Source organism: Triturus cristatus, chromosome 7, assembly GCF_964204655.1.
Source record: "Triturus cristatus chromosome 7, aTriCri1.1, whole genome shotgun sequence".
Classification (NCBI taxonomy): Eukaryota; Metazoa; Chordata; class Amphibia; order Caudata; family Salamandridae; genus Triturus; species Triturus cristatus.
Genome location: NC_140590.1, coordinates 1,835,040,847 through 1,835,068,619, shown reverse-complemented (window position 1 = coordinate 1,835,068,619; position 27,773 = coordinate 1,835,040,847). Strand labels below are relative to the sequence as shown.

Sequence of the window (27,773 nt, the reverse complement as noted above, 5' to 3'; positions counted from 1 at the left end):
TTACAGGCCAACAGCTGAGCAGACAGACAGCATGGAGAGTTAAAAATATGGCAACATATCAACATATATTTGTAGAGTAATCGTAATATTTACCTGTGGGTGTATTGTTATGCCGGTTTTGGCTACTGAATTTGTTAAAATACGACCGGCATCAAAGTAGGAGTGCTTGTTTATCAGTTAAATAAATGTGGAAATATATGATTTTAAAACTTAATTTATTCACAAAACACATAATAAATACAGATAAAGACTGATAAAATGGCTAAAAAACATATATGGATAAATACAGATGCAACTGTTTGAAAATAAATACCATAAAACTGGAAGCCTTATTCATATTCACTTACCGAAGACGCCGAAAACATGGCTCCCGGAAGGCGCTTACTGAAAACACAGTGCTGCTGCTGCTGGTGTGACGGAGTTCTCCTTGGTTCTCATTTCTGTACCTTGTAGTATGTACATTACTGACATCCTTAGATCCTATGTGCCGAATGATGACTGCAATGGGTGACTTTACACCGGCCTGCCACAATGTCGTCGGACCTATCCAGTCCACAACATGTCTGTTATGAGGTCAGAAGATCATTTAAGGGCTTTTTGAGGTTTTTGGTGGGTGACCGGCCACATTCATCATCATTCCCCCTTACACCGGGCTGCTAGACTGTGTGCTATGTGTAGAGATCCCAACCTACCTGGAATCATTCCTGTGATTAATATGCATCAGTCATTGTGGCAGATGCCCTGTTACCCCAGTTGAATGCTGAGCGTGCCATTCTCTTTATAGACGCAATATAAAAATGTCCTTGATGCATAAGGTGTTTTCTCCCTACAATGCAGGAACATTTTTCCTGTTTTCCTCCCTGGGACAGCCATGCCTTGTATGGGGATCTCAGGCAGAAACAATCTGTAGCTTTGTAAGTGGTGTAGGGCCATTAGCAATGCAACCCGGCTGCCCTGTGGCCAACAGCAAACCGGTGAAGGGGTTTCCTCATCAATAAATAGGGCAGGGCAAACCAAAAGTTGAGCTTGACTGGAGCTCCGCCATTTTAAGATGAAGCTTCCATTCCACCAAGCTCTAAATAACCCCCTTGGTGACTGAAACATTGTTCATATTTGGAGGTCAAGGCTTCAATGTCAACTTTGCCTTTCCTGCTTGCAAGGTTGGTAAATTAAGTACCATTAAATTGAGTAACACGAGCAACTCTTTTTTGCAACATTGATAAACTGCTAGATAACATAAGTTACTAATAGAGCTCTGCAGAACACATGTGAAAGTAGTTGAAAAGGCTGGAAGACTTTCCCAGCCCTGTCATTCTGTGTTGGCCCATGTTCTCCACATGAACTGGATGGAAAATACGCAAAAAAGAAACTGTACAATTATTTATAGTGGAAGGAATATGATCGTTGAAGGCTTACCTGTCTCTTGACACCTTTTTTGCAGTGTAAGCTATGCTTGTCTGGTACTTGCAATCCTGGTGATGCGGCTCACGGGCTGTGATGGAGAGGTGATCCCCATGTGTGGCGCCCTTGTCCTGGGATGGTGCTATGTCATGTACTTTGCACGTGGATTTCAGATGCTTGGACCTTTCACCATCATGTTGCACAAGGTAGAGTGCAGAAAAATGTCTAAATCATTGGAGAGTATCAGTCAAATATTATTGTCCTAATTATGAGTTAGGAAAAGTGGAATCCTAATGTGAGATGCTGTAACTCCTGATCACAAGATGTTTGGTGTTCCCACACCCAGATTAATCAGGTGGGGGAAAACAGGGCCAAGTTTTTAAGGTTTTTTAGCCTGCCCATAAAATTGAGTTCAGATTGTGCAGTTGTTGCTAACACAGTGAGGCCGACCTTTACCCACCCACCTCTTATAGTGTGCGGGAGTATAGCAGACCCCCCACCTGGCACATCCTCTCCCACCCCAGATGCACTCCTTCCCCCTCAACCCACAGTGATCCCCGACTTCCATTTCCCATCTGCTCAAAGCAGGTGGGACTTAGGAGAGGAAAAGGGCCTCTTATTCCTCTAAGGGATGGGGTTGTGCATGCATTTTTTTACCTGGTAAATCCAGGTCCTCATATTACTCCGCATTGCTAGTTGAATAAGTCAGAACTTTATGGAGCAGGGAGGAATTACCAGCTGCAGTCAATAATTACAGGTCTGGCAATTCTGCCTTCCCTCTTTGTTATGCCGGGTGAGTTAAGACGGGTCGTAAAACGACCATCTTTAGCAGTCATCAAATGGAAGGTGGTTACAACACAGCGCCCACCACCCCAGTTCTGAAGATTAGGCAGCTTTACTGTACTTGTTGCATGTGTTCTGATTGTAACACATTGTTGAGATTCTCTTCTCAAGGCAATGGTATCTATTTATCCTCTACTCAGTGGGTATATCATTTGAAACCATACTTTCCTGGGATGCCTTATTAAAACAAAACAAAAAAAATTCTATATACCATAGTCACATCAGGGTATTGACTTACTGGCCAAAATTCATTTTGCTGCATGTAATGTGGCAAGCACAAGGCAGCGTAAGTGCAATACGCCAATGGGAGCACACACCCTGAACCAAGCGGACGTTTAGTGTTGTTAAGCAGATGTTATGTACTGACCATACGACTGCTACCCCTGGAGGATCCTGGATTACCCCTCTTACCTTGGTCCACACCCTTCACTCCTGTAGCATGCCACAACACTGCATTCTTCCCCATCTTACAAAATGTTTAACTGCAGTATATCAAACAAAGTTTGTTTCACCAAAAAGTACTCCCCCATTCCCCAATCACTGGTACGTGGTCAGGTCTGCTGGAACAATCCCTGAAATTTTTCTAAGTGGAAACCCCTATGTGAAGCTGCTGATGGAACACCACTACTCAGTGGGAAAGGAGGCGCATCCTTTTGTTTTATATTCCCTCACACACCCTAGTGGCGTCATGCTTCATCATCGAGACACCCTGACACCCTGACGCCTAGAAGTCAGTGTGGGCTCGACCATCTTTCAGGGAGCTTTTAAGAAGATGTTTTTGGCCAGGGGGATAAAGATTAAAAACCCATCAACAGATCCCAGTTTCCCTTTATTCTTGGATCTGCCGGGTATAATAAAAAATAGAAATTGGGTCGGTAGGGATATTATGGTCCTAGGACCCTATAGCCAACATGTTTCAGTCTGTGTTAGCCCCATAAAGGGTGCTGGACTTTCTTCAGGGCGAGACTAAGTACCCCCTGGTATGAGTACTAGAAGAGAATTACCCTATGCTACTTTATATAAGGGCAGATAGCTGCCCCTTATTAACCTTAGACAAGTGTGTCTCGTATATTCACTCCATCTGGGGAAGGAAAAAGAGAGAGACACCACACAACCACAATTGTATTTTAAGTTCGAAATTGTTCACATCTTCATGCGTTCATGTTAATTAACCCGTGGTGAAAGATTTTTCCAATGTAAAAACGCAGAAGTTGCCTGTGATATCACAACCTCATCTATCACACGCTCGTGTTTTTGTAATGCCCATTTTTGTGGCGGCAAATCGCCGCATCCGGTCATCTTCCACTCTCTAGTGTGTATTTGGCATTTACGAAACATCCATGTCATTCACACCCACTCAAACTTGTAAAATTAAGATCGCCATATCTCTCGATATTGTGAAAATGTGCTAAACATACACTCACTCCGTACTTGTTCATATGTGCACATTCCTTGCCCCGTTTTGCGAGAGGTTTCAACTCCTCGTGGAACCTCACCACGCTTCGGGGCAGCCCTGTAGTCAAACTCTGCTTATTCAGAGTAGTATGATCGATCACGAAAATCAGGATTTTAATTTCGGTAAGTTTTTGGAAAGCCTAACTGGTAAATCAACGTTTGCGATGGGAGAGAAAGAACAAACAACAACAAAGAGAATAGTGATAGGGGCCAACTCCCGAGTGGGGTGGCTCTCTCTCGTACCTTATAGTCGTAATTCAGCTTCGTATTTACTCACGCCATCAAGGGTCCTGCCCCTCGTTCCGCCCTACTTGGAGGTGGCTCCACCGCTTGGAGTTACGAGTGTTCCTTGATCTTCCGTTATAAAAGAAACTCTAACTGTTGAATAGTGACGTGTAGCCCCGTCCATTTCCGGGTCGCGTAGTTCGAGTACCAGCGACTTCCGTGAGTGTCATGGGTAATGTAGTTCTGTGCTAGTAGTTTAACACTATTCTCATGGTGAATTATCGCCCCAACTCTTAATTTGGTGTCTATAGGGTTTAAAGAGGTCATACCTTAATGATATAGTTGGAAACCTAATGACGATTCTATCGCTTTTGTTATAGTTTTGTGTCTGTCACTGGGCCTCATATTGGCATTCTTAGCTCAGAGATTGTTTTTTCTAACTCTAAATACAAGACTCTATTACTCGCTATTTAGGTGGAAAGATCGAGGTACCTTGGAGCAGGATTAGTTACTCACTAGCACGGTGGTGTTGGAGAGGTCTCTTAGAACCTAAATGCTAGTCCCAAATAAAACCAAAAATGTAAATGGCTGTGATGCTAGCGAGATTGTGGGGGCTGTGATTAGTAGCGCTGATTTTGCTTTATATATAAGAAAAAAGAGACTGACTGGATTAGTGTGGTTTGAAGTGGTTGTTATGCATATTGTGATAGGATCTCTTGATTGTGAGGGTAGAGCTGGCCAGAGTGACTCACTTTAAATTTAGGGCTACCACTCTATAAGATTAAGGTACAAACTATTCCTAGCTCGTCATTATAATTACCCTATAACTACCCTATCAAACTGTAAAGGCTCGTAGACACAAAGTTGGAGGGTTTTGTTTGGCCGTGTGACTCATCTGTACTTTAAAGCACCAGGCTTTTTATTGGATTTTTCACAGAAAGATTTTGTATAAAATACTTCCCATGGGATTAGCACCTCGATTTTGGATAGCTACCTATTTTTGTTAAGTTGTTTCCACGGTATAGAATTGTTTAGTCCAGAGACGTGGGTTTTTAATCTACAGACCCATTGTTGTTCTCGTTCTAGTAGGATTTTGGACATGTCACCATCACCCTTCACCTTCTCGATTACTGTCCACCACAGATCTGCGTCTGTATGTTTTTTCTCCATGTAATGAGCAGTGAGTCTGGTTGATACTATTGCCCTTGTGCTCCTTTGCTCGCTTATACGCACCTTTATTTTTCTCCCTGTCATCCCAACATACATGAGTTGGCAAGGGCACTTAGTGAGGTAAATTACCTTGTCGGTGTTACAATTTGTGTGCGACCGTTGTTCCCATGCATGATGCATGCCTAGGTCTATTTCTTTCGTGTGCTCTGTAAAAGGACAGGCCACACAGGAGCCACATGGGCAGTATATCAAACAAAACCAATCCCACAAACATATCTTTAATGATATGTTCACCTGTTTGTCCTCTATGCTGTAGACTACTATGTCACTGAGGTGGCTGGCAGGTGCAGGATTGCCCCTCAGGTTGTAGCAGGATTGCCTACTGTGGGACTCACGTGGGATCACCACCACCTGGTCATTCAGGGTTGCAGTTGGCAGAGTACAAGCAGGGCTACACCCAGCTTGAGACTTAGCCTCCACACTCCTATTGGGTGTGGTCATTGCACAGGGAGACCTCAGCTCTATCTAGTCACTCTACCATTTCCTGGTCATCATGGGAGTCTGTCATAGCACTTGTAGATTCTTGACCTCTATACTTCTTTAAAACTATACATTCCGAGTGACTTCCTCATTCCCATGACCATAATGCCTTGATGCCTTGACATTTTCCTACAGCTCTGGCTCAAAAGGCTTTCTAAATTTACTGCCTGGTTGCTCTCCTTGACCATCACCACATTTCCTACTTGGTGGTCTGATGGTTCTGCTGGTCGCTTGGCACTGCAGCGGGTGCTAGTTTTTTTAAGTGATTGAAGCACTTGTTGGTCATTCATTGCATTCGGCACCCAACTGGGATGATGGGATGACTAATCGCTCCATGCAAACTTGACTGGGTCCTAGTTCAATGGTAGTGTGAGAGGTCAGGCGGTACTCCCTCAAGAAGGAATATATTGCCCATTGTGGTGTTTGTTGATGTGTGATGTTCAATCCAGATTACTTTATTCATGGTTTTGCATAAACTCTTTCTCAAGTTTGGGCAGAATCTTACTGGCAGCCATTATGGTCTCCATTTCAACCTTGTGGATTTTTTAATAGTCGTCTATGATGACCATCATATACTGGCCATATGGCAAACTACTAAAATCTAGCCTGGTGCACACCCAAGGGTGGCGAGCCTTCCTTAGTGACAATGGGGGACGGTGGATCAAATCTTCCAGTAGCCTTGCAGTTAATTCAATTCTGCATGTTATTGTCAACTAGCTCTTCTAGCTGGGGTAGCAATACCTTTTGTCTTTTTGTTATCACCATATCCTGGTGTCACACATGTGCCAGCTGGAATGTTTGGGCCACAAGGCTGCTAAGAATTACTATTACTAAATGGTGACCATGGAGCAGACATCCCTCACTATCTGCCACCTTCTCATGGCACACATTATATAGCACCTTCAGCATCTTCTGGGTTCTCCTTTCCCAGTAAGATTTCAAGATCTTCCACCACCCCGTGGTAACCACTGTTACAGTGGAAGTCACCGTCATGAGCTTTGGTCGAGATCGTTCTACCACATATTCAACATATTGCTTTATCTCTTGGACCTCACGCGCCTCCTGCTGAGATGCTGCCCTGGGATGTCGAGACAAATAGTCTGCCAGATTGTGGGACCCTGGAATCCCACTTTAATGGAATATTCCTGTAATTGGAGCTCCCCTTCTCTATGAGATGTGGTGGTTTGGATGCAGACCCCTTAAACAAGGGGACAATGGGTTTGCGATCGGTATGTACCACAGACATCTAGATGAAAGTGGCGGCAGCACCAGTGGATTGCAATGGCCTCTATTTCAATCTGTGAAGAGTTCTGTTCAATGGCAATAAGCGCTTTGCTGGAATAAACCACTGATGCCGACTCACATAATTTTCCTTTTGATACCAACCTGTGGGACTAGCATCAGTGAATAGATTAGTGTCCTTTTTTGGATCAAAGTATGCCAGTGTGGTGTCGGCTGACAGGCTGACTTTGATCTTTTGGAAAGCTTCCTCAGGATGCTCATCACATGCCCTTGGGGTGTTGGCTTTTGTGAGCTCCCTCATCTGTAAGGTGAGTGCGGTCAAATCATTGATGAATCACCCACGGTCATTTCCCACCCAAAATAAGCTGCGGAGTTCTGAGATGCAGGACAGGTATGGAGCTTTCTAGATATCAGACACCTTGCCAGGATCAGGGGCAATGCCAGCAGTGGGGAATAAGCATCCATTAAACCGAAGTTGTTTCGCACAAACGCACAATTTTCTTTGTAGAGCGACAGCCCCTTTTCAGTAGCCTCTGCAGTACGCTCCTGATTTGGTTATTGTTCTCCTCTTGGATACTGCACATACCAGCATATATACGAAGATATGACTCCCCAGGAGGCCAGCCAGCACATCTTGTATTGTATTTCAGAACACTTCAGCAGCACTGTGTATCGTGTAGCTAAACTTTTTGTACCTGCGGAGGCCCACATGTGTTGGAGCACTTCAGCTCCAATATCACAAAAGTACACTTTGGAGAAGTCTGTCACTGTTTATTGTGAACTACTGCCTGAGATTATTCCGGCCCGTAGCCCAGGTTTAGTTATAATGTGGTCGGCTCTGCTGCACATTTGATGCCATTAACGTTAACAGCATTGCCCGAAGCACCTAGAGCGACAGTAACATTGGCATTGGCAAGCTCTGCTCTGCAAACACAGTGACTCAAGACAAGGTTACAAGAGGCCTGCCCTGCCAGAGCATCGCTTTTTATGACGCTCCGGTAGCGCAGGCCTCTCAATCACATCTATGAGGCGACGCAAAGCCACTCTGCGTGGCCTTCGTGGCCTCATAGATATGGAGTAAGGCAAGGCAGCGCGAAGTGCTGCATTCCCTTACTCTGCGTCAAGGAAGTGTTCCATGGGTGTTGCTGTGGGGTTTCCCATGCAACACCCAGGAGTTTTGACACATTCCCAGATTTACAAGGATCTGTAAAACTAAGAATGCGACAAAACTGTGCGCCTCCCCAGGGGAGCCATAACAAGTAGAAAAAGCGTCATTTCCCCTTGTTTTTTCCTCTTTCTATGTATGCTGCACTCTGCCGCAAACATAGAAACAGGAAAACACCTCCCTTCATTGTTTTTGTGCAGGAAGGTGTCTCTTCCTGCACAACAGCAATTATGTCAACAATGCAGACAAGACACCCTTGCACCATGGTGCAAGTATCCCTGCATTGGCGCTAGGCCGTGACTTGTTTGCTGGCACAAGGAGAAAGGACAGGGATGCACTGTATTTCTTTAATACAGCACATTCCTTTCCTTTTGATGCAGGGCAGCGCAGCAAGAAGCCTTGCAGCGCTGCCCTACTCCAAAAAAAACTCCCAAAAACCTCCCAACCACACAAAGGAAGGTTGTGCAATCATTTGTGAGAAATCTGTGTTGGATTTTTTCTCAGTGTTTCTTCAATATCATGCAGCAAAATACTGTTCTGGCATTTTCACTATTACTAAAACAGTGTTTAATCACTTGGGTGTCTCCATACATTAACATATGGATACCAACAGTGAAGGTCATGTTTGCTCTTCGCACTTGACTTGACCTACTCCATAAATGGATGTTGCAGAAGGGCCTCATGCTCAACCAATGAAAATAATAGTTGAGTTGTAGGAACAACTTTGACCCATTACTACTCAATATCTGGAAATTTGAAAATTTCAACCCCACTCTCTCACACAGGGTTATATTGCTTCACTTTACCCTGGATTCAACCCTCATACTGCACATTTGTCAGGTGTCCAAGTCAGCAAGTTTCTGAAAAATTAATATCTTAACATCACTTCAAAAGAGCAGATCAATCTATCTTTGCCCAAACACTGAAATTTAGAAATACTGTCCTGTCATCTGCTCGGCAGACCTCACTTGCAGCCACTCAATCCAGTACTTGATTCAGCTGAACTGAACTGTTCAATACTTAGATATATTGTTTCTCTACTCTTTCCATGTTTATAAATATTCATATACTCACTGAAAATCAAAGAGGTTAAAGTAAACACCTGTTTAAAAGACCTCAGAAATTTAGGGCCTGGCAACTGAGCTTATATTGGCAAGAAGGCGTCTGAGTGAGGCCATTGCTTACCTCTCTCCCCTGTTGAGTGAACTCTCTGAAATGCAGGGCGGACTCTCCCAGGGATATGTGCCAGAATTGTAGCTTGATTCTGGGAGAATATGCACCAGATCATCTCGGCGTGAGGATCAAGGAAGCCGATCGCCGAGCTCACCTCCATCTCGGGAAAATCGATCGTCTGGTACAGTCTGCGGTAGCGGCCTCGCCTGGTTTGAACTTGTCCTGGTGCTGCTTGGCCGCAGGATGTAAACTCAAGCAGGAGCAGGAGACTGCAGGAGTGAAGACCATGGCTACTCACGGCAAGGAAAAACACTCCCTACTACCTCGACTCTGCAACCACCACAAAAAGGCATGGATACCAAACCCGGCAGTAAGAAGGGACATTTGTTTGCCGGTAAGGGGGAATAAAACGGAAAAAGTTGAGCTGAGTGCGAAAGCTGTATCGCGGAGTACGCGGGAGCCCGGGGGGAAGGGGGGTCACAGCCATCTATTTTGTGTATCTTTTCCCCTCAGGAAAATAGGGGGAAAAATGACGAGCACGAGGGTTCTGAAACCACAAGGCAAGTCAATGAAGGGGCTGGGGATTGTAATCCAATAAATACCCATAAACCAAGGGGGAAGGATCAGGGAATCTGCTAGAAAGAGTGAGAGCCCCTGGTCACTTCATATGATGTTACCATTCTAGAGGCACCCCTGCCCACCAGCTTGGTTGTGGAAGTAATGATAAGTGGTGATTGCCACATGGACATGCCAGCGAATAAAAGGGACAAGAGCGAGATAGAGGTTGTAACAACCGAGAACAGACCTTGTAGGAAGGTAGGATCTGACTGCATGGTTACCAACCACTTTTTTCCTGGTGTTTTGCTGTTTTTTGAACAGTCGGACTGGAATCCTGCTATCCAGGACCCCAGTCTATCTGCTTTCACCCTTAAATTGCGAAGTATGTACTTTAGGTACACTCCAGATTGGATATGGGGGTACCCTTATCAGTCCCTAGTATATGGTACACCATGTACCCAGGGCATAGGTACCCCAGAGGCCTCCTTTGGGCTGAAGCATGTATCATGCCACCCATGAAAAGCCATTCAAATTGACACGACCGGCCTGCTACAGCAGACTGTGTAAGCTGGTGCTTGCACCACTTACGTAAGATATAGGTTCACTATATCTATCTAAATCACTACACTTATCAGACCTTATCAATCCTGAAGGCAGGGTGCTGGGTTTTATGTGAGAGGGTGCCCCTGCATGAGCAGAGCCCCTCGGCAGCCTTCAGAGACCATTCTCCTGGGTTGTCTGTGATGCAGCCAGGCATATATGTTTAAGTGCATTAGAACCTCGCAGTAAATGCTAACTTTAAAACGGCTGCTTAGAAACATGTTGTGTTTGGTGTCAAACACCTTGGAATCATACCTCCACATCAGTAACTGGTGTAGGAGGTATGATTCCACCCTGTCAAAGGGACATATCTGGACGCTGCCAGCCACAGACACAATTCTGCTCTCCTGCTGCTGAGCCAAGCTCGAGCAGAGGAAGGCATGACAATAGGCAGCCTGTCACAGGGAGGTGTGACCAGCTCCCAGACAGGGTTTAGTGTATTGGCGCTGGGTGGGTGCCCTCTGAGAGTGCCAGAAAGTCTGCACTGGGGGCACATTTGGTGTCCCTGTACATAGTCCAGTGCTAACCAATTCTGGGAGCCATTGGCTCCTGCACTGGCGCAAAACTCGACAAAGTACATGGGTGTAGCCACCCCTCTGTCCTGCCCCTCCCCTAGGAGGGCCCACAGAATCTTTCCACCCCTTCCCATGGGTATAAAGTGGGTTAACTGACTACAGGACTTTAGATTTTACCTGGACAAGATTCTGCTAAGAAGAAACCAAGTACTTCGACTGCCTGCACGATGCTGGACGACTGAAGAATCTCCCTTGGAGTAAAGGAGTTACTCCCCTGCAAAAGCAGGCCACTAAATGCATCAGACCGGTTTGCTTCACCTGAGCTCTGAGGACTCCTAGGATTTCAGCAACACAGGAGATACGTTCCCAAAGGTCCCTGAGGTTGATCTGCCCTCTCAGCGATTCTGAGACCAATATACCTCGTGGGTCCGTGCAACCCGAACCCCTGTGCACAGCGTACATTTGCAGTTGCATATGCTTGTTGACAATTTCCAAGCTTGTGTATTGGACTCCATGTAGTCCTGACCCTGAGCAGTATTTGCACTGAAGATTTCCGGCCTCCACTCACTAAGTGTCCTGTGGGCTGGTACTTTGCAAACTTGCTTGAGGTCTTCTCGCGATCCCTGGTCCATTGGCCTGTGGGTCCTGGCGAGGGTCACCTTGTTTGTTCTTGGGCTTACCTAGTTTCTCCAGATGTGCCCTGACTCTCCATTGCTTGGAGTGTCCCCTGGACCTTGCTGGTCCACACCGTAACCTGTTTACTCTGGCCGCGTGGGTTGCATTTGCCAAGGCTTGTTGGTGCTCCAGCCAGAGATCGACCCCTCGGCTCTCGACATCCTTTGTACAGCAGCTCACCTCCGGATCCTGGTTGTCCTCAACGTCTCCTGGTCCCCGTTGCTGCAGGGTCAAGCAACCCTTCTTCGCACCTGAAGCACTTGACATCGGTGGGCATTCAACTACTGAGCCCTTGGTCACCTGAAGTGACCCAGACTCTGTCCCCTCTGCTTTCAGGTTATTCTCACTTAGAATCCAGGCTTGGATTCCACCGGATACTCTTTCCCTTCCTGGCAGCAGTACTTCTTTGCAACTATCCATTGAAAACGACGTAGGTTTCCAACACCATTTGACCCCTTTGCACCCGGCTCCTCTGGGATAGGTAACATGGGTACCTTGGTACTCACTGGTGGGTTGGCCTTAGAACCTCCTATATTCCAAACGGTTAGCTCGAAGTCCTCGTAGAAGTGTCCTTAAGTTGTAACTTTACAACTGCTACTTTCCCATAGAGTTGTACGGAGCACGCGTTCGTTTTCCTCACTGCACCCGTCCTCCGTGGGCTCCCTGTGTCACTCCTCTGGGTGGTTCCTTGGGGTCCCAGCGATTCTACGTGCTCTAGGCACTGTGTCTAGTCAAGTCATTATTGTTTCACCATTTTTTTAGTATATGGTTCGGTCTCCCCCTGGAGCCCGCAGTGTAATTTGCTATTTACGAATGCTCTATTGATTCAGTATTGTGCGCTTTGTACCCTAGTCTCGTAAAGAGACTAGTAGAGAGTATTATATTAATACATACATATTTTTATACAGCATGTGTGTTTCTCCTTTCATGTAGTCATTTAGGAGGTGATATTCTGGTAAAATATGCTGATTTACATTCCTTCATGATTAAGCCTGAAAGCTGCTCTCCACAGCTACCACTAGGATAGCTTTCTAAAGGTTATCTTGGACCCGATACATCATAAGGGTTGTGTGGACTGGTACAGGGTGCACTTTAATTAGTGGACAGCATATACCAGGCCACCTTCTCAGAAACCTCGTGCAGTCAAGCGAGAGGAACACAAAAGGAAACCTATAGAAGGGGGGTATCAGCCCTCGGACAACACGGAAATATTCTTCTCTTTAACTGAAGAATCAGAGATATCGAATGCAAGTGTGTCAGCAACAAGTGAAGGAGGGGCCTCTCAATCGAGCAGTAGCAGTGTCCAGGAAAAGGTAGTCACTCCTAAGAAAACTAAACAGTCATCCGGGAAAAAAGGTCATAAGAAGAGCCAAGAGGGTGCTGAAGTGTATGACAGAAAGACTTCAGAGGAACTTGGATGGGATTATTCTGCTACACAACTGTTACCCCCAGGAGCCGCAAGAGAAGAGAAAGAGCCACCAAGGGGAATAAGTAGGAGTATGGAGGGAGAATCAGCACTATTAAGTGATGGGAAGCCAGCTGAACCCTCACTATCACTATTTCTGCAATCCTGGAGATCGTTTCAGGAAGACATTAAGAGTGATAATCGACAGGCATGTTTAGTTGCAAAAAATCTTCAAAGGTTCGTGCAGAAAAAAGAAAAAATCTGCACCGATATCTTGGAGAGGCTCTGTATGGTCCAGACTCGTAGAGAAGCCCTGGAAAACAAAGTGGTGACACTGAAGACACAAACAACATCACAGGAGGATGTCCTGACAGATATTATGTGGAAGCTTGATGACTATGAAAACCGTCAGTTCTGCGATAACTTAAGGATACTAGGGATTCCCGAAAATAATGATGAGGGTAGTGACATAGGAAGTTTGTAATCAATTTGCTGAAAGTTTCTCTCCCCGAACTATCTTCCGGGGATTAGGACAAGGAGGTCAAACACGTCTATTGATTCCCCATGACATGGCGGGCCAATCATCTAGTGAACCAGCCCGAACATATGCCATATTGGTTTACTTCGGGAACTTTCTCCGACGCCAGGCAGTTTATGAATTAGCACGACCCAATGCCGAAAGAAGGTTTGAAGGGTTTTAATTTTTCTCTAGACCTGACTTTGCGCACACTACCGTTGAGAGGAGATTGCCGCTCTGACAACTAATAACTCCCTTTCAAACAGCAGGAGCAATAGTTTTCATTCAGAATCCTGCTAGGTTGAAAGTAGTCTTTCGGGGTCAGAATCATAGTTTCACTTCGGAAGTTCAAGCTCAGAAAATGTTGGATGATATGCTAACTGGTGGTTCCTGTGGCAAAAAATAAGATTGAATACTGCTGGCTATATGTTAGAATTCTGCTACTTGGGAGATGTTTTTGTTGATTATACCAGGTTGTAAAGGATGAGGGGAGAGAGGTGGAGGGTCAGGCGGAGTGGCCCAGACGTCCTCACATAGGCTCACATAGGCTCATGGCTAATTGTGTTCTTTAATTACTCACTTCAAAATGCATTGGGGTGTCCTCTGGTGGATTGGTCTTGAATTTATGTGTTTCCTGAGGCAGGTTAATGCTATAACCATTCATGGGTAAATTTAGAGTGGCCACTATCAATATCTGTGGACTTAATGACGTCAAGAAATGGAAGAAGGTCGGGGTTGGGCTGCAAATCTGTGGTGCAAATATTATCTGCTTGCAAGAAACACATATTGAAGGGTCACAACTGCATCTACTAAAATCACTGGGGTACAAGTTCATTAGCACAACATCGTGGGGCGCAAGGGTACGAGGTGTATCCATTAAGACCAGAGGAAGTGGGGTTCAATTTATACGGTTATGATCTGATAAGTTTGTGCAGTGGGCAACCACAGAATGCCAATCAAATCTAGGAGAGAAGTTGACAGTATGTACACTACATGGGAATAATAGTGATGACCCATGTGTGCTTACACTATCTCCAGTGAACTTGCCCTTTGGCCCCTCCCACTTATTCTATGCGGGGATCGTACTATCAGTCTCCCCAGTGATTGGTCTCTGGAAGAGGGGTGGGGTTATACGGGCAGGAAACCCAAGGTGTTTCAGGCATTGAAGAGTTTGTGTCAAGTTTATGGTTTAGTCGATTACTGGCACATGTTGAAACCGCATGATTCAGGGTTTACGTGTTTTTCAAATCTGCATATGTCTCATGCTAGACTCGATTATATGTTTGAGTCTAGTGCATTAATCTTGAAATGCTTCATAGAGAAGTTATCATGGGTTTTATCAGATCACAATCCACTCGTTCTTGAATTAGAGTTAGCTATTTTTAACACCAAACCAAAATCATGGATTTTTTAGAGAACTCTACTATTAAATGAAGAATACTGTGACAATTTAGGGAGTACGTCAATCGAGATGGTCTGGGATGCTATGAAAGCAGGTTTCCAGGGGGGAAACATTGAGATATTCTCTAAATTATAATAAGCGTGCCAGACATACAGTTAAGAACTTACAGGATAATTAGCTGAAGAGGGTCTAGTTATGGCTGTCCATGGGGGGGACGTGGGGCAGAGCAGGGACGGCTGGTTTTTGCTAAAGCCGCTATTGTTGAGGTCCTGGTAATTAAAGCAATGGACAAATTAACAACTCAAAAAGAAGCCGCTTACAAACTAAAGAAACAGATAGGCCATCATCTAGCAATCTGGGTTAGGCATAAAATAGCGTCTAACCTAATCCGAGAGATCAAAGATCCTGTGTTAGGTCAGATTGCAGATCCAGACTTGATTAGGGAAGCGTTTAGGTGGTATTACCAAATGCTACATACGGCCGGCACTGGGATTGAACAGAGTAGCATTACGAAATATCTTGACTCAGCTCCATATTTGAAATTTGCCAGTGAGGATCAGGGGAGCTTACACAATCCTCCCCAATGGGTCAGATTTTATTGTCCCTGAATAGCCTGGCAAGGGGTACAGATGGTATCCAGACGGAAATTTTACCTCACTTTTTCCCCTCAATTAAAAGAAATTATAAATGAACTATTTACGCGTATTTTTTGTGGTGGCCGACCCCCTGGTTTACGGTCTTCAAACAAAATTGTGGTGTTGTTGAGAAAGAACAAATCCCCTCTCTAGCTGGGCTCATACTGCCCGATAACCTTGATAAATGGTGACTCCAAAATGTATTCAAGGTTTTGGCCACTGAAATATAAATTGCATTCAATATAATGGAATTTAATATTTTGGCGGATGGGATATCCATCGCCGTTGTGACAGAGTAATCCGTCCGCCAAGATCTAAATCAGCCCCTAAGGTAGTTAAAGTTATGAATTAAAACCGAAAAAATACTGGATTTCACAAGTTATAATTAGACCGCAATCCATACCTCTCACAACACTCCTGCACACCATCATCCACAGTGTCAAAGTTATTAGCAAAAAGAAAACAAAACATGTATTTTTAACATGAAACCCAGATCTAACCATGACTACACATGTGATCTTGCCATCAGTGATTTTAAATATCTTCTTTCTTGACTCCAATGATCCTGTCAATGTGTGTCTAAACCTAAATTACCAATTTGCACCTGCTGGGTGGTGCATGTTATAAGAGGCAGTTCACTGGAGTTCTTTCTATGTAGGACAGTGCAGCCACTTCGTTTTAGTGTCTTCACTGTCCTGTCGTGAAAGCAATGCCCTTTCTCCGATCTCACTCCTGTGTACACCGGGTCAGGAAATGGAACCTGATCTTTATCTTTATTCTATCAAGGATAGATAATTGTAATGCCCTTTATTTGGGTGCTGGAAGGAAACAGCTCAACAAGCTTCAGTCGCTTCAAAATGCTGCATCCTGAGATTTGTATGGTCTACCCAAGCATCACCCCACTTCGGCCAGCATTAAACAACTACACTGGCTTCCGGTGAGACGACGGGTGGAGTTCAAAGCTCTATGCCTAGTGCATAAAGCCCTCTATGGAGGTGGGACAGAAGATGTACAATCATTATTCCCCCGTTACATCCCATCGCGCTGTTTAAGGTCTATGGACACTGGGCTGGTCCTTCCTCCCAAGATGAAAAGGGTCATTTGGGGAGGCAAACGATTTTCATTCTTGGCAGCCAAATTATGGAACTCCCTCCCTATCTCGCTCTGACTTCAGCCATCACGGACCATTTTCAGGAAAGCTATTAAAACCAGGCTCTTCACACAATGCTAATCACAGTGCAACTCTCAGATCACTTTACTTAGCGCCAAGACGCCTCGGCATAAGTGCTCTCTACAAATACCCTCAGTCAGTCAGTCAGTCATCTTTACACTTGGGCTTGGTCTGTGCTCTGGCATGTCACATGCTTTAGCTTGCTTATTTTGGCACACCTCGTCCAACTAGCTATATAGAATGTTTAAAGGCTGTGTGTGGCACCCTCAATACTGGGACGGGAAGCACCTACATTACAGAGTAACTCCCTTTTCTCTGTCGGCAGCATCCGCTTTCATGAATATTAACTAAAACATCATCCACACTAAATCTGTATCATCCTCACAAGTAAGAACTATCCTTCGTTGTCATCCGTGGACCAGCCTGCAGAGATCTCCTAACCGTAGAGCTCTCCAGCTCCCATCAGTGATTGAGTGATATTGTATCATGACACCCTCAGATCTGCCATTGAGTCTGTGTAAGATTGTTTGATGGCTCCATGTTCGTTCTCCTGCCTATCCTAGTATGGGCTATCGCTATAGTGTCTTTCTTTGTTATATCATTCACTTGGTAGGTATCAAATGCATCTGTAGGCTGCTTTATCTGTTGGGTGTGTATAAAACATTTCCACATCCACCATGACATTTCTTTATAACTTATGTTCTATCTGGGGCTACCAACATGGTCTCAGTAAAGAGTCTGTGTTTAGTAATGTGTGACCTTATATATGTGCAGGGCCTGTGCTTTTTCATGTGTGGGATATGTTCTTCTGTGTCACATGCTCTTGTTCAGGTGATTGGTGGCATCAGTGTTTAAAGTCTTCCCTTCTATGGACCACTCGGCTCCTTTTATGCTGCTACATGATACTAGACTTCTCACTGACCCCACCTCATGGCTGAAGAGTGGTATCCTGCACTGGAAAGCTTGTTTAATATTTATGCCCATAAAGGCTTGTTCCTTCTTATTATTTTTGTCCAGAGTTAAGTTGTGTGCACACCCAAACTAGAGTATGACAACAGAGGCGCCATATTCTCCTGTATCTCTGCTATTTCATGAGAGAATAGACCAGGCTGGTCTTAAGAAGTACTTGGAGGGGGGAGTTTTGTGAATCTCCTGAAAGTCTGACATTTATGATCCCCAGCCTCCCAACTTCCAATAAGATTGCCTGTGACTCTAAGTGCAAACACCATCTGCTGTCTGACAACTAAAGTGGGTCCTTCCTTGTACAGTGTCCATGTTTGCTCCTCCATTCTGCTCTTGAGGATTTGCTGTGTACTCCTAACTTTCAGAAGATTCGCAGAAAACCAGAGGATGCATACCTATCTATGTACGTCCATGTTTACTCCTGTGAGCTAACACTTTCAACTTACTCTTGTACATGGTCTGTTTCATGATCCGGTAATGGGGCGTAGCCTAGGGTACGAGATATCAATTGTACTGAAAGGCAGCGGTTTTGGACAATGTATTTTACTAGAGCACTAGTATCTAGTGCCAGTGCTATGCTTAGTGATTTAGGGTATTTGGAGACATTTAGGGGTGGTCTACAATCAGCTTTCCTAGAGGCAGGCAATCCTAAAAACAGTGTTTAGCTTTCTCTTGGACCTGTGGTGGTGGTGTTTGGATGCTGGAGACTGCTCCATCTTAAGACCTGGTTTCTCCGTGTTCTTCCATCATGGTGCGCCTGATACGCCGTTGGTTGGGGCATTGGGCCGGGCTCGCTAGCACATAGAGCCTTGGACATTATAAAGCGGGCGACACCTTCTGTAGAAAGCAAGGATCATTTGTCCCAGAAGGCCTTTTGCAGATGCTTTTTTGATTTTATAGCATGTCATCAGATAATTGAAGAAAATAGTCAAAAACAATGATCTTTTATAAGCTTTCAAGGTGGCATCATTTTAAATTACCATCTAATGTATAGCGCTTTAATATATATTGCCAGAGTCTGATGACAGTGGCAATAGTGTAGGCACATAGCGCATGTCTTTGCAACTGAACAGTTAGTGTATGAACAGCAGTCCTTGAACCTGTACAAATTTACTAGGTGATTGTCCAAGCAGCCCTTAGAAGTCACATACTAAGCTTATGGGGGCAGATTTACGTTCCCTGGCGCATCCCTGCAAATCAGCAAGGATGCGCCAGGGAAGATGCGTCACGCAAGTTTGCCCTTGCACCACCGCTAATGCATCGTGGCGCAAGGATAAGCAGATGCGTGACGCATCTGCCGGTGTAACGGCGTAGTGCTGAAGTTGTGTCGCAAGGGCTACGCAACTCCAGCACTGTTCCAACCTGCCCTATCCCTAACATGGTGCGTCAGACCTTACACCTGCTTGAAGCAGGCGTAAGGATTTGATGCACCAGCGTCGGAAAAGTGACTGCGTGAAATCTTGTAGATTTCACTGCGTCACTTTTTCGAGGCGTTCCTGCGCCGGAACGCCCCCCCTGCGCTGGAACGCCTACATGAAGCCTGACGCAGGTTTCATGTGGCGCAGGGCTTTACAACATGACGCATCTCCCTAGATGCGTCACATTGTAAATGGGGCGCAATGTGGTGCATGGTTTACGCCGCCACTGCGTCACAAAAGTGACGCAACGGCGGCGCAAAAGTGGCTCAAGGGCATTGTAAATCTGCCCCATGGTGTTCAAACAAAGTGCCACAGCAGACTTGGAATTCTTATTAAAAAAGTCTTATTGCTCTCTAGCTGGTCATTGCAATTGGGACTGACTTGCATATTCCAAGTAAGCGTATGCCTGCATCTGTCTGCTCAGGCAGATGCACCCGTTTATCCATCTGCCCTCCTACTCTCACAAATCCAATGGATCAGACATCCTCACTCAAGCACTCATCCATCCATCAACTCATTCAAGCATTCATCCGTTCACCCGCACTTGCATCCATTCACCCATCCCATGCATTAGACATCCTCACTCAAGCACTCAACCATACATCCACTCATCCAAGCATTCATCAACCACCCACACCTGTATCCATCCATCCAACTATGCCCCCACCTCCATCCATCTGCTAAAGACTGGGTGCAAACCCAGTCACTGAATCATGTGTTCATCCTTCTTTACAAGTTCTGCAGTTTGTGATGTGCAAGTGAACTACTTCTTTGCATGTGTAGGTGTGATAGGGCTTTGCTTTGTAATCAGCTCTTCTTTCCTACTCTTCACTTCACTTGATACCGATAAAAAGTCAATTTGCTGAAAGAGGTGGTGCACATGTTGCACATCTGGTGATACCAACAGCCATCTGTTCGCCCACTGTTCAAGCTACCAGCCTTTTTTCTGCTGAAGAACATGCCTGTCACATCAATTACTAGAGGAAACATAACTATTTTGAGCTCTGGTAATATAAGTTTCCAACTTCTTTCTCACCACTGGTCCTTCACCGCCTCCATGTCCTCTTTCATGCAATAGCAGGCAGTCTCTGTAACTTTCAGAGAGTCGTGATTCCCTGATTTTGCACATATTCTCACAAGTGGACAGTAACGTCTGTTGGCAGAGCCTAACCTTTGATCATTTTTACATGAGGCTCATGTAATGATCCAGAATAAATTTCCCAATATTATGCTCTTTGCTTTTTATTCACAGATGATATTCGGGGACCTCTTGCGCTTCTGCTGGCTTATGGCAGTAGTGATTTTGGGCTTTGCTACAGGTAATGTCCACATTTAAAAAAATATATAATCTTAAACAAATATAAAACAATTTAAGCTGTGTGCATGGTCTGTGAGTTACATTATGAAAACACAACTCGGTGATCTATGATTGATCATTGACCCTCTGCAAAAAGGCCAACACTGGAGGACACAACCCCACTGATACCATTAGTTGTGTGGCCCTGTGTACATGTGTGAGCGTCTGTATGTGCTTGGTGTGTGTTGTGTGGGTGTCCGCATGTGTCTGTCTGTGCATGCCACTGCACCCCTGATCCCCTCCCTGATATCTCCACTGGCAGCCTGATCCCTGTTTTCTGAGATATACAATACTTTATGCAAGGGGTCAACATAACTGCCTCATGAAACCTAGCAGATATAATTTTCTTTCTTAAAAAAAAAATCATCTTTGGTAGCATTAGAGCACAGTTATTTCAGTTCATTGCGATCTGATACCAGTGCTGGGACAGCCATGCGCTTTATAAATTTGGTAACATAACATAACATACAGAAAAATAGAGATTGAGAAGAATGAAGAACGAGTCAAATAGAAGCTGAGACAAATAAACAGAGACAGACACAGCTAAGGTTAGAGACAGGGCAGAATTTATTGAACAGTCATGTAGAGACTGAGACAAATAGGTAAAGGCAAACAAAGACAAATTGAGACATATAAAAGCAAACAGAGACTCAGATAGCAGCAGAGAGATAGCGACAGACAGATAGAGAGAGGTAGACAGTGGCCTATTGGTAGAGATAGATACAGATAAATAGATAGTGTTAGGGACAGATAGATATGGGAAAAGACAGATAGAGACAGCAGAAGATATACAGAGACAGACAGATAAGACAGAAAGGGATATAGACAGAGAGAGCGATATATGTAGACATCAATAGCAACGGATAGATAGACATAGAGACAGAAAAAGTGAGAAAGAAAGAGAGATAGTGTTAGAGACAGAAAGTAACAGGTAGATACAGATCCTGCCCAGCTTCCTCTGATTTGTATCTTACTTCTCTCTTCTTTCTTTTCTATTTTCTCTTTCACTGTGAATTCATAACATTTCCCATACTTGTTTTGGTTTTGCTGTTCTTCCTCTAGCCTTCTACATCATTTTCCAGACCGAAGACCCAAGCATGCTGGGAGAATTTCAAAGCTATTCAATGGCGCTCTTTACCACCTTCGAGCTCTTCCTGAACGTCATCAACTCTCCGACTAATTACAATGTGGACCTTCCCAGCATATTCTACATCATCTACTTCGCTTTCACCATCATTGCCAACTTGTTGATGCTCAACCTGATCATCGCCATGATGGGCGACACACACTGGCGTGTGGCGCAGGACATGGACGAGCTCTGGAGAACACAGGTGAGAGATCTGTGAGCAGAACAACAACAGAGTCCGTGGGTCTATATTGGTCTACCTCATACAAAAGCGAAAATTGCCAGCTACAAACCCAGATAGGGGAATCCTTTCAAAAGGGACCAAATCCCATCACCCACCGAAGTGGCATGGTTCATCATCTGGGACCTCCCTTAACCGAACCTGGTGCGGTTAAAGAGCTACAACTCCTTAAGTTACTATAAGAAGGAGGAGCTCAAGGATGTTTAACTAATACAACTTGGAGGGAATCACTCCCGAAGTAGGAGGAAGCTGCCTATAGTGTAGTGAAGTAGAGTGCAGTGTGTGAAAACGTGATATTAAAATTGATTATCACTGGAAAAAAATGCTTTATTCAGTATCCGGTGATAGCAACAATAAATACGCAGAAATAGCAGAGTAAAACGTGTACACCGAACAATTAGGAACACGTACTCTAAATGCAGGTCTACATGTTTCAGCCACCTAGCGTCTCAAGGAGATGACCGTGGCTTTCTTCAGGACCATGACAAGACACTACTGCAATGTGATAAAGTGTGCACAAGAACATAAAAGGAACGATACAACCAACAATGGTACCTGCTTATCAATAGATATACGGCACCGTCGGGAAGTATAGCGGTCACCCGTCAAGAGATCGGGGAACGTCCCACACTCCTGCTCACAACTCAGGGCGTGAGGCAGCGCTCTGTCCGTCGCTACCCCGGACTTCCTTCCTGATTGTTCCGAGAGATGTGTGAGCGTCAGGGGTCGAACAGTCACCGGTGAGGTGGAAATGTCAAATAAGGGGGCAGGCCAGACACTTTCTGGAAAAGAGGCAAGGGGTATATCGCAGGGATAGTTGTTGACTGAAAAATGTAGTAAAGTGATCAAAAGCAGGCACATCTGAAAAGGTTTTTGACTGATGTCAGAAGTGAAGGTGAGGCAGCCTGAGAGGGGTTCCATGGTACATGGACTCGAGGGCACATATTTATCATAGTGTTGCATTTCCCTTGCGCCACACAGGTGGGCATAATGGTGACTCAACATTGAAGTCAGATTTATCAGCCCACGCAAGGCTTATTGCATGGCTCGAAAAATCTAGAGTAACAGAAGGCAGTGCAAAAAGCTGTGTTGCATTACTCTGCCCTAGGTGGGCTTTCCATGCGTGCAGCACGGGTGTGCCCACGCATCCACCCATTGATTTTGGTGCATTTTCAGATTTACCATTAGTGTAGACCTAGGAACGTGTCAAAATTCTATGCCTCTCCAAAAGAACCATAATAAGGAGAAATATCTTTATTTCTCCTCGTTTTTCCTCTTTCGGTGTATGCACATTCTGCAGAAAGTGCAAAATGCTTCTGAGGATTGTTTTTGTGCAGAAAGATGTCCTTTCTCTGTACAGAACAATACTGCCTAAAACGCATGCACCTCTGCACTGTGGTACAATGGTGTCTGCATTGGTGCAATGCAGCACAGTATGCACCAGTGAATGCAAAGGACAGAAATCTGCCATATAATGTTAAATATGGTGCACTCATGTCCTTTCCCTGTCAGGCAGTGCAGAGCAGCAAGGCGACATGCTGCATTGTGCTGCCTGAAAGTATAAAAATCTGGACAGGGGTTTTTGGGGCACCATCTGTGAAAGAGCCTTTGCTTCAAGTTCAGTTTGTAGCAAAATTGAAAATGTCTTATTGGGAATACACTTAGAAGGGCTTAAGGATCAAATATTCAATTTTTGTCTCAGAGGTGTCTGGAGCTGGTGATAGGGTGCCCCATGTATAAGATAAGCTCTTGGTACAAGAGCAAAGAAACTGGCTGCAGGTGGTGGACACACCAGACCCAAGGACAGCCACCTCTTATACCACAGTCATCATCACCTCTTTTCACTGAAGTGGAGTTTCTTACAAAAGTCCTCTAAACTTTGGAAAAAAATGATTGACTCGGTTAATGCACCTATGGCAGTTGTGTAGAATGCGCAGTTGCCAGGATGTATCCAGGCAGAGGCCACTCAGTTTTACACCTTTTTCAATGGATAAATATGCAATTAAAAGGTATGAAGACAATATTCCTTGTTGTGCATACTTCTATATAAGGACAACTCCTCTCAACAGGAAAGCAGGACTTTTGTAAGGTAGCTTTGTTGATTAATATACCTGCTGAAAATATCACTTATATATATGCCAGTGGCAAATTAGGTATTAATCGTACAAAAGTAGATAACAGAAGGGCCAATGATTTAAGAAATTACTATGTTACTCAATAGAAGTGTGAAGGCACAGCTAAGGTTGTGGTGCATGTTACATAAATGGTCATGTTCTAACCTACCTATTAGCACTAAAAAATTTTATTCGATATTTCGCATCAGTGGATGGGGTTTTGCTACACAGGCCACTGGAACAACTGTGAGAGATACACACAAATGAGTTGGTTAATAATTTGGGAAAGTGTCAAAGAACATTCGGGGGCATATTTATGACCTGATTTGCATCACGCAATGTGGTACATGCACAACGCAAACTTCAAGAGTTAAGCCACGCAAAACCACTAGGCGTGGCCCTGAGTGTCTCCATAAATCTGGAGTAAAGCAACGCAATGCAAATCGCTGCATTGCGTTACTCTGCCCCGGGAAGACATTCCATGGGCACTGTATGGGTGTTCCCAAGCAACTCCCTTGGTTTTAAGAGGGCTCTATTTGACACCATATTTTTCCAAGCATACTACCCATCAAAAAGGATCCCCAAATATGAGAATGTTTCCGCTACATGCATATTTTCACCCGTTGGAGGAACTCCACGGACTCTCACCGATTTTTTATGTAACTCAGCGGAATTCTGCAGAGTCAAACGCTGCGGGTTCCGCCCACCCCTAGCAGTAACACACCCATAAAGCTTTGTTTAAGAATAGAAAGAAATACATTTTTTGTGGACAAATTAACATACTAATTAGACCTACTCTGGGTCGGTAGTATTTCTGCAGATATTAAACGTACTAATTGGTAAGTTGAGTAGTGATTTATCCGATTTTGCTCATATCCAACAATCGGATTTTTCCTAAGGTTAATAAGTACACAAAAAAAGATGAATAAAAGTACAGATGTCTTGATACATTTTAAAGTGTTTCATTAAAATTGTTTTCCAGGTGGTTGCTGCTTCAGTTATGCTTGAGCGTAAAATCCCCCACTGTCTCTGGCCTCGCTCAGGTATATGCGGTAAAGCGTATGGTCTGGGGGACAAATGGTACCTTAGGTAAGGAACTATACTGTGAACAAAGATGACAATTAATTAACTCTAATTACAGTTTGTAACTCCCAGGACATTTTCCTAATTTTTTTATTTGAACAAATGACAGTAGCAGATAATATTATAATATTATTTTTCTACCTGTACCCACCTCTTCGTTGTAAAAGTGATCATTACTATCAGATGTATTCTGTTGGTTATACTGTCTGATCACTGCATATTTGTCTATACTGTACTACCCTCGCTGTATACGTAGGGGTCCAGATCACAAAAGTAAATTTACACATGTTGATTTACTCATGTGTAAAAGTAGTAATGCACAAAGGCGTAAAACTGCACTGCTGTTCTACAAAAGTGTTGATTTACACCGAAGTGTAGATTTCTCCACCTCCTGAAACCAGTGGGTGGAGGTATCTAAAAGGAAATTTGTTAGTGGAAAGTTACTACTACTACATTTTAACACATAGCCAAGAGTTCTCTGCCTCTAGAATGGAGCTCTCCATATGGAAAGGTTTAGGGAAAATTGATAAAGTTTATTAATTTAACTTTTAAAAATATTTTTATGCAAAATAATTTAAAATTAACGTGTAAATAATAAAATAAAATGTTACAGCACATTAACTCATCAAATTACATCTTATTTTACTTTTAAATGAAATTTAAAATATCTCAGCTCAACAAGCCTCTTAAATGTAATTATTATTACTTAATTTTGTTTAAATGTTATTTGCTTAATAAATTGAAATTAATTTTTATTTTTTGACAAAAATCTAAAAGTTTAATGTAATTATTTTTTAACTAAATCATGTAAGGGCTGATGCAGCCCATAAAAGCTCTGGCCGATGGTCGAAGCCTTCCTGGCTGCATCGTAATGGGCCACTTTCTGACGCAGCATTATGATGCTGGCGGTCAGAAAGTAAACCGGCCGGTCACTCTGGCTGGCATCCGATGGGCTCAAGGACCCCATCGGCCAGTCGGAGCCTGCCTCATAATCCCAAAGGGCAGTCTTTCCTCCTTTAGGATTAGAATGCACGATTCCAACATGGTTTCTATGCCTGCCTGTCGACATGGGAACCATGCCGGAAAGCGTGTTTAGGGGAACACAGCAGGGCCCCCTTGGATGTGCAGCCACCAGTTGGGGGTGAGGTGGCATCTATGATGCCCCCCTGTTGATTCCTGGAATGAACTTCACCTCCCATTTCCATATGGGAGCATGTATTACATCCAGTTTAGGGCCGTAATGCATGCTCTTATAAGGAAATGTAGGAATGTGACCGAACAGTGTTCGGTCGCATCCTAATTTGGCGGTCAGGACCGCCCACCAGAGATCGGTTGGTCCCAGGTCTGAGATGGTGTTGGGCGGGCTTAAGTCCACCCGACATTGTAATAAGGCCCTACGTTTTGAAAATTATGAGTTATTTACATATTTAACATTATATAACAACTTTTGTCTACTAATAAAATTCTATATTTAATAATAAATTCACAATAATGTAATCTTTAGGTCTTTTATGTTACTTTCCTCCCTCCTTTTTATTATATGAAAGTGTATTGTAGGACCAGTGAGTGGTCATGTGTGGTGCTGTCTTTCTCCAAGTGCTAATAGCATTAATAACCTTCGTCCTGTGAGATAATTCTGCACATTAGCAATTTCTCTTCTAATGCTGTCTGGTTTGTGACCAACCTCTGGTTCTGGCCGAGTAGCTGGTGTAAATGATTTGTTCTGTTGTGGCCACTCCTACAATAAAACCTTCCATGTTGAAATAACGATTTTATATTTTTAATGTATTTTTACTTCAAGGTTCGACACAATTCCTTCTGCCACAGGCATGTAGAAAACTTAACTTTTGAGTATGCACACATTTTAATGTTTACAACTGAAGGTCATTTTTTTCTTTCACAGGATTATTGATCGAAAAGACCACACTAAACAGAAAATGCAGCGTTACGTGGATGCTTTTCAGACACAGGATGGAGAAAACTCAGAAAAAACTGCTGAAAACTCAGAAAAACATAGACAACAGGGCAGTCCAACGCAGCCACCAGAACCAGATTCTCATTGCAGTTCGACGCTTCATGTGCCCAAAAATAAGAACCAACGCAAACCTAGCAAAGGCTGGGAACGTCTGAAGTCTGCCACCCTAGAGGAACTTCAGGGTAAGGCCAACAAGGCCGTGGGGTTGGATGGACATGAGATTCACTTTGTCTGAGACTAACTTGCATGAGAAGCCACTTTACTGCAACCCTTCCATCCACCACAAGATGTACAGACAAGTCTTCATCACACAGATCCACAAACCTGGAGGTTGAACATCATGCCTTCAAATTCTCTGAACTGGACACTGCTGGGTTACTGCTCTTGGAAACTGTTACTTTACTCAGCCAAGGCCTACCAATTTAGAGTAGGGTATAAGGAAGCACTGCCTCTCAGGACAAAAGGGGATCTAGTTTGGAGACAGTTGCAAGTTAATCTGTATAATAAAATGACTTTAATTATTTTAATTGGATTTCATGTTATTCCCTCTTTTACTTCTGGCTTCCCATCCACACAATTTCCGAGGTCGTTTAAATCCTGCATAACCAGCTGTGAATGAAACTCTGCTATTCAGGGCATAAGTAGGTTGCCCGCCCAGGGAATGTTTTCTTTTCTAGTGGGTTTTTACCAATCCATGACGAGTCCCACCGGTAAGATGGTAGGTAGATAAGGTGGTAATCCACACAGTTTTCACTCCACCATTCTCAGTTGCAAAACTCTGAACAATGTGTTATTTAATTGCAC

At 44.1% G+C, this 27,773-nt stretch overlaps 1 protein-coding gene across 2 annotated transcripts in view; it reads left to right on the top strand.

Annotated features, from left to right (window-relative positions):
* Nucleotides 1-27,496, top strand: part of LOC146813353 (transient receptor potential cation channel subfamily V member 6-like) — a 183,755-nt gene extending 156,259 nt beyond the window's left edge. For both annotated transcript variants that reach the window (XM_085620166.1, XM_085620167.1), the window contains exons 11-15: nucleotides 1,442-1,607; nucleotides 20,326-20,392; nucleotides 21,493-21,761; nucleotides 24,894-25,000; nucleotides 26,898-27,496. In XM_085620166.1, the coding sequence (XP_085476292.1) occupies nucleotides 1,442-1,607; nucleotides 20,326-20,392; nucleotides 21,493-21,761; nucleotides 24,894-25,000; nucleotides 26,898-27,204 (916 nt within the window). In that variant the 3' untranslated portion in view covers nucleotides 27,205-27,496. The remainder of the gene's footprint in view (nucleotides 1-1,441; nucleotides 1,608-20,325; nucleotides 20,393-21,492; nucleotides 21,762-24,893; nucleotides 25,001-26,897) is intronic.
* Nucleotides 27,497-27,773: the final 277 nt, after the last annotated feature.